General features: G+C 43.9%; 1 protein-coding gene across 1 annotated transcript in view; it reads right to left on the bottom strand.

The window, feature by feature from the left end:
* Nucleotides 1–13,712, bottom strand: part of LOC126470548 (uncharacterized) — an 81,290-nt gene that overhangs the window by 53,525 nt on the left and 14,053 nt on the right. Inside the window, exon 3 of the mRNA XM_050098521.1 lies at nt 2,288–2,373. Within this exon, the coding sequence (XP_049954478.1) occupies nt 2,288–2,373 (86 nt within the window). The remainder of the gene's footprint in view (nt 1–2,287; nt 2,374–13,712) is intronic.

Below are 13,712 nucleotides of genomic sequence, written 5' to 3'. Positions count from 1 at the left end.
AGGTTGATAAGCAACGGAGACATGTTTTTACAACTTCTGAAGAGACAAAATGAGTAGGCATAATATTTTACGAAAGTTGTGGAGTTTTTGAAAAATGTTAATGGACAAGACGACCACTTCTTGAGTTCAGAGGTTTGTTCATTTGTTTTTTTACGATTCCTTGATCATCATATTCTAACGAACTAAGTTTTCCTTTTTTGTGTCGATTTAGAACTTATTTAGGATCGGCAGTGTTGCGAGATCGACTCAGCCCTATCGATATTTTGCATGTTTGCTGTGGCATTACCAATAAAACAGATGTAGACGATTTGTTAAATACATTTATTTCGCGCCACTCAAAGGGGAGCTCACATTTTGCGTGGTGCAAGTGATTTTCTTTTGTAATGAATTGTTTACAATTAAACAAATAATATCTTAAGAATGATTTTGAATTTTATTGTGATTTTTGTCAGTAAAAAGTTTCCTTTTTATGATTTTTTCTGTTTGCTATTTCTGGGAGGGGGGAGGGAAGGGGTAAGGAGTCGGAGGACCGTTTATGGGGCAACTACCCATTCAGACAGAGTATGAACTGTTGGACCTGCTCAGAGTTCGTCAGACAATTCTCAGGTCCGCTCAGAAGGTGATCTACCGGTGTTTTCTACATCTCTCCGATTATATTTCTAAAGTCTTCTCACGCAGCGTTTCCAACATTTCAAGACCAAGTATTGTATAAATGAGCTCCTCGTCAGGCCGTGAAGGCCCGTGGGACGTCGACCAGCCGCCATGTCGTCCTCTACCTTGCAGCGTCTTGCGCATGCGGCATGGAGGGGTACGTGGTCAGCACACCGCTCTACCGACCGTTTCACAGACTTTCCAGACCGTGGAGCCCCTGCGACTCGATTAAGTAGTAGCTCCTCCTCACTTGGCATCACAAGTCTGAATGCACAACGTACCAGTCCTCTCGCCAAGGAAGGAAACCTTTGGCAATGCTGGGAATCGAACCCGGGTCCTCTGCATGGCAACCTCTCTCCCGATAAATTACCTTTTCTGTAACATTTTACAATTTCATCGAGTTCTGTAGGTTGTTAAAGAATAGATCTTTCCAGAGATTTAAGGTTCTTTGAGGAATCGACTCTTGAGTGACGCAGTCAACTGTTCCTAAACTTCAGAATACGATTTTCTGAAAAATTCTTGAATAATTCTTTTTATTTATTACGTTTATTTTTCAGACCCAGTAGCATATTTCTTACTGTATAACTAGTTTTGATACTCCGGGACCACCGTCAGATATCTGCAGGTTCGTCGGAAACCCGTCGTATCTTTATCGGAACTACACAGCTGAATTTTGATGCGCCAAAAGATGAGTATCCGGAGCTTGACCACTCAGCTACAGAGCATCAAAAATAATTACCAGCTTCATGACACATCACGACCACGGTGTGGTATTCCATTTATGTGACGATCTGCGCGCATATCTTCCTACAGCAGATTTTCAGCTTCTGTAGTGTAGTGTATAGCATTGCCAGGTTCCTCCCCCTCCTTCTTTCCCCTTTCCCCTTTTCCTCTCCACCTCTCCCCTTAGTCACAAACTCCATTTTTGTTTCTGAACTCATTATAGACAAAAGCTCACCCTAACGTGGCACACGTTGCGCGCCTCAGCCTGATATCACAATCCTTTGGGCCATGTCGAATCAACAGACCCAAGTACTCTTGCAAGCTGCAGTTGTGTGTGCTAATGTGTTCTATTCTAGAAGCTACAAATACTGTACGATTCTTTTCAATTACAGCATACTTGATCATCACATGGAAATCGCCCCTGTTGTATCGTGGACTATAAATATCAATTAATTATGTGTGTTGTAAGAAGGTAGGATAGAAGTAACTACAATTGTGTTAACGGTGCCACCTGTCGTTAAACGTGGAGCGTATCAACTAGTATATACACTGTTATAAGCTCGTATATCTCTGCCACCAGTAACAGTTTAACTAAAATCCTTCAGGATATGTTGCCCTCCATCTTATAAAAATCTTAAAATGGTAAAATATAACCGACGTTTGGATCGTGCTGCAGCGGCCTTCCTCAGGACGTGGATGCAATAACGTACTATAAACATACTCTAGCTATCTGTAGCTGTCTCTTTGGGTGATACCGAAAATGCTTAGGCTTCCTGATCACACTTAATGTGAGGACCTCCCTATGAACTTCAGCACTGTAAAGAAAAGATGTGAAGGCCAATAGCCTGGCAGCCAATATCAGTTAGTTAGTTAGTTAACGGTGCAAGAAATGTAATAACGCAACGTTACGTACAATGCCAGACACGCCGATGATGATGGCACCTGTCCTGAGAGAACACCCCTGGCAACAGCATCTCTTCAACATCACCACCATACTTCCTGCAACAAGATCAAATTCGCTTACAACATGTCATTAAATATTTTTCTACATACACCATAATAAGGTTAAGGCTGGAACCGCATACAAAAGGCCCTGTGTATGTTGCAGACATGAAGTTCATGATGAAAGTAATGAAACTGAAGCGAAATATTACTTCATTTTACAGAATGAGAAGCTCTATAGCCCAGAAATGTTTATGGAAAAGTTTTCTAAATTTTGGGGACACAAGAAGAGACACAAATTTGTGACTCGGGTGCAAACATAAATAGCTATCATGATCAAAGAGACGCATACAACTTAGACAATGGACTCGGCTATCTATCTCTAATGATCATGCCATCTACGAGACGTCAAACTCTGAGTTTTCTTTCTTTACGTTGTGTACAAATATACGTAAATACGAGGAGAGTGAAGCCGGGAGACGGTGCTGAGGTGATAAGGGGAGTCATGACAGCTTCTGGTGTAGAGGACTGTGACTTGTTTTCAGTACGTTAAGGTACTGCAAAGGAAGTTACGAAAAGTATAGTACAGTCGACAACTGTATAAGATTTATTCATCTTGTAATGGGAACAATTGTCAAGCTGTGGTTGCTGTATCATGATCCGCATACTTTATAAACAACTTTGCAGAACCCAAATGTCAACCTCTTGGCAAATTTGTGTAACGGATTTGACAAGCTCTTAATCAAGCAACACACAAGCTGAAGAGGTCGTTACAGGATATACGACTAACAGCAGAAAAAATGGCTGAAATTTAAATTACCCCCCATGTTATGACGGTGCCAGTCACATTCCGGGTGTACAGATTTGCTCATAAAAGTAAATAACATTTGTCATTGTGTGTGTGTTTGTGTGTGTGTGTGTGTGTCTGTGTGGTAGAAGGATTAACAACTGTTTCACGCTTAACCTAAGGACGTACCTCAAAGGAAGGGAAGAAAACTGCGCCGAGTCATTTGTAGAACTGCATATCCAGTAAGGGCAGTTCAATTCGTGATGTGGAGCCAAGAACCACTGCAACTCCACAGGAACATATCCAGCCCCTGCCACAGATACACAGCCTCTGCGAGATGCCTCTCCGTCTGTATACCCGTACGGGACCATCATTCGCTGAGGACAATACTGAGTAGTCGGAAAATGTCACGTTCCGCCAGTATGTTTCAGTTGCACCACATTTAAAAACGGATTTTGCCGTGATGCGTTGACAAGATCTTCATGGTGGACACAAGTTATTATGCGCCAAAGTCAAGTTCTCACACGCCTACTGGATACTCTAGTATCTCGATACTGTTTTACCCATCCTCACGCGGCGCGCTCAGGATGCCATACCATGACCGGGCGTCCGATCCCCTTCCTCTGTAGGAGCAATGACGCAGCCACGAATAGCCTGTTGACGATGAGGCATAGTGCGTGAAAAATATGACTTGTCTGAAAGCGATGGGGTAGAGGCATTTGTCGTCCCTCGTGTACTGTCACTGGTAATTATAGAACAAATGTTTGCGCTTGCAGACCTATCCGCAACAGACTATCAGTCTGTTGCGTCTAATATCAATAAAATCAAAAACAGGGCGACTCTCTTTGGTTTGTAGCCAAACTTCCATACCAGCATATCTTATTTGTACAAAAGATTTTAGGCCTTCTCGGAACAGACCTGAAGCTCGGTTTCCTGTAATTTTTGAAGTAATATGTCCTCATATCGATGCTCCCGCGGAAAATAAAAAATTATGGCATACTGAATTTGTTTCACATCTCTGCTGCACCGGAGTTTAGCTCTGGCTGCGATTTCCGCTTGCCAGTTTTTGTGCCATCAATCGTACGTTTTTTAAACATGAGTAGCTTTGTCCCAGACTCGAATTGAATTTCGTATGACATCTCTCTCTCATACAAACACACACACACACACACACACACACACACACACACAATATAAACGTCACGAACAGAATCTAGTCTCGAACACATACTTCGTTAGGTAGGCAACAAATAAGAAAACATGCCAAAGAAGAGAAAACACGTAATGGAGTCACAATATTTACTTTGTGAAAAGCAGTATCCGGCGAAATAGTTGTATCGAGAGACAAAAGGACAATAGTACACCACAAAAAAGATTGAGAAACATGGTGAACAGTGTCATGAAGGCTAGAACACAAAGTTGTGATTATATGGCAGTAATCAAAGTGGTAGTGTGACCTCCAGAGCAGACGTGAGGAAATGCAGATAAGAAAATCGTAAGTAATTAATTTTTTACAAAAAAAAAATCGTGACGTGAACTGTTTAATAACCTAAAACTAACAAAACTGTATCAATGTAGGTCCCACTGATGATGTCTTAGAACAGGAAAAGGCGAAACGCGGATGGAATAAATAAATTAACTAGCAGCAGGAAAAGGCAGTTTTGTTTACAAAACAAGAACTCTTTTATGTTCCGTGCAAATAAACTTCGGAAAGATATGTGTGGGAGAAGCATGTATTTAAGTATTGAATAGTGTTTTACAGACTCCAATAATTCATATCAAGCTTTTTGCCCACACCTAAAGCGTCCTGTCAAAACAAATTTCTTTCCAGGATGGATTTTCGCTCTGCAGCAGAGTGTGCGCTGATTTGAAACTTCTTGGAAGATGAAAACTATGTGGCGGACCGGGCCTCCAATCACTACTTACCCTTATTTAATACTTTACTTCACAGCTGTGAGGGATTTAATACTTTGAACTTATAGCTGTGAGGGCGGATCGTGAGTCGTACTTGGATAGTTGAGTAGGTAGAACACTTGCCTGCGGAAGGAAAGGTCCCAGTTTCGAGCCCTGGTCAAACGCATAATTTTGATCTGCCAGGAAGTTACACATTTCTTTGCAAATTTATTACATTAAATTAGTAGTTTGCTTCATGAGGAAAGTATTTTACACACAACGTAAATCTGAAAAATTCTGTCGGTGATATCTTAAAATAATTAGTTCCAGTGGCCACAACACCCTTCCTTGACGTTTATAAATGTTTCAGCGAAGGCCTTCTTGTGTAGTCGATCGAGGCATCGACGTAACACATGTCTGGATGTGCAAGAATGTTGATTCGGGAGTAACATCAGTCGACGATGAGATCATTAGAGATGCAGCACAAACTCGGACTGATGATGGACAGGGAAGGAGATCATCCGTGTCGTATTCGAAGGAACAATTCCGATATTTGTCTTAATCGATTTAGAGAAAGCACGGAAAACCTGAATCAAGCTGGATACATGGGGTTTGAAATGCCGTCCTCCCAATAACGAGGCAAGTGTCAACCACTGCGCCACTTCGCTCGATTCTTTGGAGGTGCAGTGTGTTTCAAACATGTGTTCTTTTCGGGCTTCCTTTTTTTTAGTAGAACCAAAGGAAATCTGCCGTTACCATACAGGGGAGTCATGGCCAATGTTCCAGAAATGGCACTTAGCCATGAAGTCGAGTTCACAGGTGCCATGATGCGGCCGGGTTTTGTCGTACAGGAGACCCACTTAGCTGTCGGTTACGACGACGGCTGATTATAACGAATACGTAGCATCAATAGTCTTAATGCAGCGTCGTACAGGAGACCGGCGTCGGTAGCTGAAGTACTTTCCAGGACGAGTTCCCATTGTATCATGTCGTCGCTTTCTTTGAATAGCGGACTTTTGGAGGCTACTCTTTTACGGAATCGAGGAAGCAGGTGGACACTATTCCACAAACTGTCAGGCTCTGAATCAATCTGGCGGCCTCAGCTCTGAATCATTGCATCTCCTACCTGGTGGTCCAAGTGAAGCGGGCTCGGAACCACCCTCTGCTGCCACTGACCACCTTAACAGCTCTACACTGACAACTCGTCGCTGTTACGGCTCTCACATCCAATGGTGTCTGTTACAATATCGAATAATCTCTCTGCAGTTTAGATTACATTGTAAAGAAGTACCGAACACTTTTCGGACCCTTTTGATATTGCCTACCATTTCTTGGCTGTAATGATGATTTGCAGAGAAGATGGATCTCAGTATTAATTACATCTATATCAATTTTCACCCGTAGTGCGTCCCGATCGTTTGCTGATTTGTGGAATACAAATCGGACATTGCTATCTCATTTTCCTAAATCTGTGTGAATGTTGCCGTAAACATTCTTTGCTGCTTCTCAACCCTTCCTTTATCAGTCTCTGATATAGTCGATGATTTTATGTTATCATCTCTCTCACTTGCTCTGTGTTTTACTTTATTATATATGTTGACTCTCGATCCGAACATGGCACATCTTCACTATTTCTTCATGATTCCGAAAGCGTTTCAGACCTTGTAAACTCAATTCACGTTCGGTTTCCGTTAGTACACTTGTTCGAGCATTTTGTGATGGATAATTCACGTTATATGTTTTGCAACCGGTAATAGTCATTTTGATGTTTAGTTTCAACAACGGAGAAGAATCTACGATATTATCACTTTTTTCATCGAATATGTAAGGAATTTTTTTTAAATATTAAATTGTATAACGTGTATGCTAATTATTATTTGTTCCACTGCAATATCTACGCAACTTGCGATTTTGTTTCATGCCTGTATTGTCACCTTTCAAAGCAATGTATCTTCACAGAATGGAGTAAACAACGTGTGGAAATTACTTGATTGTCCTGTCATATACTCTACCTGGTCAAACGTATCTGGACATCCAAATGTAAAGCAGAGTTGACTACTAGATGAGAGGCCGACCCGCTAGTATAAAAGGAGACGGGGAGTGCCGTGTTATCAGTAGAGAAGCAATACCAGAAGTATCTCACGGTCACTTGAGTTCAGTAACTCCGAAGTGGACAAGCCATTGCATGTCACTTGAGTAACATATCCCTCAGGACATTTAAATCTTTCTAAAGCTGCTCAAGTCGACTGTTGGTGATGCGAATGTAAAGCGAAAAAGTGGAGAAACAACCACAGCTGTAGCAAGACCAGGCACGCCTCACATACTGGGGGATAGGGACCGTCTAGTATTGCGGATGGTGGCTGTAAAAAAGTGCAAGGGTTCGAAAGAGCTAACAGCAATGTACTTAGCACAAGGACTATGCCTAGGACGTTACAACAATGCAGATTTCTACAGTCAGTGGTATGCGACACTTGACATGGTGCAAACAGGGGCGACGCTGGACAGAGGATAACTACACTCATTCTCATAAATTAAGGAAAATTGCAGAATGTGGTGCCACACAACGTGGCACTACACAGAACTGGCGCTAGTAGCATAGGCACACAGGGACGACACACGACACACATCTGAAAGTGCACGGCATTGGTGATAAGCTGAGAAAACCGCCCAAAACGCATGTGCTACAAAACGCCACTGTTTCCTGTGCGTGTATCCCGGCTTCAATATGGGATATGATCACCACGCACACGTACACAGGCCGCACAACGGGTTGGCATACTCTTGATCAGGTGGTCGAACAGCAGCTGGGGTATAACCTCCCATTCTTACACCAGTGCCTGTCGGAGCTCCTGAAGTGTCGTTGGGGGTTGAAGACGTGCTGCGATACGTCGACCGAGAGCTTCCCAGACGTGCTCGATGGGGTTTAGGTCTGGAGGACAGGCAGGCCACTCCACTCGCCTAACATCTTCTGTTTCAAGGTACTCCTCCACGATGGCAGCTCGGTGGGGCCGTGCGTTATCATCCTTCAGGAGGAAGATGGGACCCACTGCACCCCTGAAAAGGACGACATACTGGTGGAAAATGACGTCCCGATACATCTGACCTGTTACAATTCCTCTGTCAAAGACATGCAGGGGTGTACGTGAACCAATCATAATCCCACTCCACACCATCGAACCATGACCTCCATACAGGTCCCTTTCAAGGACATTAAGGGGTTGATATCTGGTTCCTTGGTTCATGCCAGATGAAAACCCAGCGAGAATCACTGTTCAGACTATACCTGGACTCGTCCGTGATCATAACCTGGGTCCACTGTTCCAATGATCCTGTACTGTGTTCTTGACACCAGGCTTTACGGGCTCTCCTGCGACCAGGGATCAGTGAAATGCACTTTGCAGGTCTCCGGGAAAATAAACCATGTCTGCTCAGTCATCTGAAGATGGTGTGACTGGAGACAACTGTACCAATGGCTGGTCCCGAGCAAGGCTATCTGCAGTACTCCGTGGCCGTCTGCGGGCACTGATGGTTCAAAAATGTTTCAAATGGCTCTGAGCACTATGGGACTCAACTGCTGAGGTCATTAGTCCCCTAGAACTTAGAACTAGTTAAACCTAACTAACCTAAGGACGTCACAAACATCCATGCCCGAGGCAGGATTCGAACCTGCGTCTGTAGCGGTCTTGCGGTTCCAGACTGCAGCGCCTTTAACCGCACGGTCACTGCGGCCGGCTGGCACTGATGGTGAGATATCGTTCTTCTTGTGGTGTTGTATATTATGGACGTCCAGTACCGTAGAACCTGGATACGTTTTCTGTGTGCTAGAATCGTTGCCATAATCTTGATATCACACTTTGAGGCACACGGAGGGCCCGTGCTATGACCTGCTGTGTTTGATCAGCCTCCAGTCGCCCTAGTATTCTACCCCTCATAACGTCATCAATATGTGCTCCTTGAGCCATTTTCAACACACAGTCACCATTAGCACGTCTGAAAACGTCCGCACACTTACTCGCTGCACCGTACTTTGACGTGCACCAACACACCTCGGCGAATGTGGACTGCTGCCAGCGCCGCTGTGCGACGACCGCAGGTCAAATGCACAGCATGGTCATAACCCGAGGTGATTTAAACCCGCAAACCGCCCACCAGAGCGTTGTTTCACCATGTATCAGCATTATCCTTAATTTATGAGCATGAGTGTAGAAAAGCGTAATTAGCAGTTATGAATCGCGCTATACTCTGTGACAAGCCGAAGGAAGAGTATGTATTTGACGAACGCCAGGAAAACAATACCTGCCATCATATATACTGCCAACAGTCAAGTACAAAGAAGGTAGTGTTACGTTATGGGCGTGTTTTTCGTTGGGTTGTTTTGGTGGAGGAGACCAAACAGCGAGGCAATCGGTCTCATTGGGTTTGGGAAGTACGGGGAAGGAAGTCGGCCGTGCCCTTTCAAAGGAACCATCCCGGCATTTGCCTGGAGTGATTTAGGAAAATCAAGGAAAACCTAAATCAGGATGACCGGACGCGGAATTGAACCGTCGTCTTCCCGAATGCCAGTCTAGTGTGCTAACCACTGCGTCACATCGCTCGGTTTGTGTTTGTCGTAATTGGGGTGTGGTTTCCTTTTTGCGCTCAAGAAAACGCTGAATGTAGAGGGATATGAAAACATTTTTACAGTGTTGTGTACTGCATAAAATAGAGGAACAGTTTGGAAACGATGATTGAATCAGCATGTAAGCGCATCCTGTCGTAAAGCAACATCTGTCAGTCAATGGTTTACGGATGGTTTATGGATAATAACATTCCTGAAATGGACTGTCCTGCACAGAGTCCGAATCTGAACGCAATGGAACATCTTTGGGATAAGTTTCTTCTCTGGTTTCGGCTCGTAAGACATTTAGACATGTCACTGAAAATGTTCGCAGCATCGTTCAAGTCCTCGTAAAGGCAAAACGTGGACACACCTCGTATTAACGTTTATTTTGATCAGATACTGTACAACAATCAGCAAAATCCTCAGTTATACCAATACTGTAAGTGTTAGGAAAAATCGACACATATTTTTCTCCATCCTGTATATTTACGCCACAGCCTGGCAAATTGCAATTAAGAAGTACTGTAAGTCCCACAGACATGCATTTTTATTTATTTATTTATTTATGTTTAAATCTCGAACATGACTGGATGCCGCTAATGAGGATAAAGTGAAATACAACCATTCAGTCGCAGAAATGAATGGTTTATTCTGTAACTGGTTGCCTGTATTTCATTTGTTCCTCACAAACCTTTCTGTTGTGTGGGCATTGTATTCTTCGGTGCCAACTGGAGCTCGTATGATGAAGCTGTGGTTCGAAATGTACACTGACTAAGTATAAGCGCTATTGAGAAGGCAGTAGACGGATTTTATTTTTAAGTTATTCTATAATCCCTAGAGTTTAATTGTTGTTGCTTGACACTATGACATGAGTCTTCGTATTCACAGTCATTTGTTCAACTTGGTGTATTCGACACTACTTCTCTACCCATGTCTACACGCATGTTCACTTTTTAATCAACTTAATGGGAAATAAACGGTTGGATGTCTCCCGTTTGAGGGGCCGTTGCTACAGACACTACTAACTGAAGGAGAGAACTCAACATATGCCGTGTATCTCGACAAAGTTCGCGTCCTTGCCGGATGTAAACAACATCTGATACGCCGGCATGACGCTATACTGCTCGCTTCCTCTCCGTTGCCGTCAGGCAATATATCACTTGCGCTCTCCGAATAAGCAATGAGGAGACCACCATTTCGACTAACAAATGCGTATCGCTCCTCTCTTCGCTTGTTTAAAGTTCTATGTGATTTTAGCGCTATGATAGACATAACACGCAATAGGTATCGTAATTAGTCTCTCCTACTTTTTTTTCTACTATCTATTACGTGTTATATCACACCCAAAAATTTCGCTTTGACCGATGATCTCTTTACATGATCATTCATTATTTTTGTTTTATTTTAGAGTACTGCTACATTTTATCTACTTACGTAAGACTTTTTGGTATGTGAAATTTGAAGTCATAAAAGATTGTTTAGCTTTCTGCAGCACCCTGAGTCTCTAGCCCATTATTTCTAACTTAGTTTCTGTCAGAGCTGTTCTTGTAATGTAGTGTGCTTCGCGTGTCGTTCTCGAGAAACAACCATTGGGCCAGACACACGTACAAACACACACACACACACACACACACACACACACACACACACACACACATTTGCCGGCGCGCGGGTGTGCGTGTGTGTGTGTGTGTGTGTGTGTGTGTGTGTGTGTGTGTGTGTGAGTGAGTGAGTGAGTGTGTGAGTGTAAGCGTACACACAACCCTCAGTTAACTCATATGAAAAAAACAACGCGAAACCACTGGAACAATGGAGGTACACAAACGTTAAAGTGAAACGTTGACAATTTTTGTAAATCTGAAATGTGGAAGTAGATTCATGACAACACACTAAAACGAAACAACAGAAAGGGCTATTCTCGAGTGTGACAATGAATTTAAGCAATAACTTAAAAGCGACTGTGTTTCCTTCTCCAAATAATATTTCCGCTGATACGACAAGTATCGTCCAAAAGCGAAACATTCACGGGGAAACTAGCTCAGCTGCCAGACAGGTACACAATGCGTTCCAAAGTATCCGGACATCCCCAAAAACATACGTTTTTCATATTAGGTGCATTGAGTTGCCACCTACTGCCAGGTACTCCATATCAGCGACCTCAGTAGTCATTAGACATTGTGAGAGAGCAGAATGGGTCGCTCCGCGGAACTCACGGACGTCGAACGTGTTCAGGTGATTGAGTGTCACTTGTGTCATACGTTTGTACGCGAGATTTCCACACTCCTAAACACCCCTAGGTCCACTGTTTCCGATGTGATAGTGAAGTGGAAGCGTGTAGGGACACGTACAGCACAAAAGCGTAGGCCGACATCATCTGTTGACTGACAGAGACCGCCGACAGCTGAAGAGAGTCGTAATGTGTAATAGATAGATATCTATCCAGACCATCACACAGGAATTCCAAACTGCATCAGGATCCACTGCACGTACCATGACAGTTAGGTGGGAGGTAATAAAAGTTGGATTTCAACGTCGAGCGGCTGCTCATAAGCCACACATCAAGCCGGTAAATGCCAAACGACGTAAGGAGAGTAAACATAGGACGACAGAATAGTGAAAAAAGTTGTGTGGAGTGATGAATCACGGTACACAATGTGGCGATCCGATGGCGGGGTGTGGGTACGGCGAATGAGCGGTGAACGTTATCTGCCAGCGGGTGTAGTGCCAACAATAAAATTCAGAGGTGATGGTGTTATGGTGTGGTCGACTATTTCGTGGAGGGGGCTTGCACCCCTTGTTATTTTGCTTGGCACTATTGCATCACAGGCCTGTACTCATGTTTTAAGCACCTTCTTGCTTCACACTGTTGGAGAGCATTTCGTGGATGGTGATTGCATCTTTCAACACGATCGAGCACCTGTTCATAATGCACGCGCTGTGGTGGAGTGGTTGCACGACAATAATATCCCTGTAATGGACTGGCCTGCACAGAGTCCTGACCTGAGTCCTATAGAACCGTTTGGGATGTTTTGGAGCGCCGACTTCGTGCCAGGCCTCACCGACCAACATCTCCTCAGTGCAGCACTCCGTGAAGAATGGGCTGCCATTCCCCAATAAACCTTCCAGCACCTGATTGAATGTATGCCTGCGTGACTGGAAGTTGTCGTCAAGGCTAAGGGTGGATCAACACCATACTGAATGCCAGAATTACCGATGGAGGGCGCCACGAACTTGTAAGTCATTTTCTGACAGGTGTGCGGATACTTTTGATCAAATACTGTAAGTTGACCCATGGTGGCCGGCCCGGGTGGCGGAGCGGTTCTAGGCGTTTCAGTCCGGAACCGCGCGACTGCTACGTTCGCAGGTTCGAATCCTGCCTCGGACATGGATGTGTGTGATGTCCTTAGGTTAGTAAGGTTAAAGTTTTTCTAAGTTCTAGGGGACTGATGACCTGAGATGTTAAGTCCCATAGTGCTCAGAGCCATTTGAACCATTTTTTGACTCTTGGCGTTCTTTTCCTATCCTTGCTACTTGTACAACCAAGCAGACTGTCAAGTACCCACCGCCCAAAAATTACGGTGCAATTGTACACTTGATAGCTTATTAAATGACTGGAGTTGTTTGAACTGTTCACCGAGCTACGCAGTAGCAAATCACATTAGAGTGTGTAGAGTATTGTTCGTAAAATAAGTAACGTAACTGTGAGTGCTTCTGTGGCACTTATGTGGAGAGACAGCATGTTCTGCTCTCTTGCCGTATGCTCACGCCGCTGACGACAAACTGCTTCTTACGAAAGCCTCATGTAAAGGTAGTCAACGACATACTACTACAAGGCACAAGGCACGCTCAACACTCGTATGCCACGGCGCTCATCTTACCTGAATCGTGCTGAATTTGGTAAAGATCCGCTTGGAAGCCGTACTGCACCTGGACCAACACCCTCCACGATTATCCTAGAACTTGATATAACTCTTATTTCGGCGAGGTCAAATGGTCCTTTGTAAGTTCTCAATAATCTTATTGTTGTCACTTTGGTGAGAACCAGTGTTGTTCATTCGCAGCGACGATACACCGTGTTTTGTGGAGGAGGAGAGGAGAGGTGCGTTAATCAGTCTT

The sequence above is a fragment of the Schistocerca serialis genome, chromosome 1 (genome assembly GCF_023864345.2).
Source record: "Schistocerca serialis cubense isolate TAMUIC-IGC-003099 chromosome 1, iqSchSeri2.2, whole genome shotgun sequence".
NCBI lineage: Eukaryota > Metazoa > Arthropoda > Insecta > Orthoptera > Acrididae > Schistocerca > Schistocerca serialis.
Note: the sequence above shows the minus strand (reverse complement) of the source record. Positions and strands in the feature narration are given on the sequence as shown.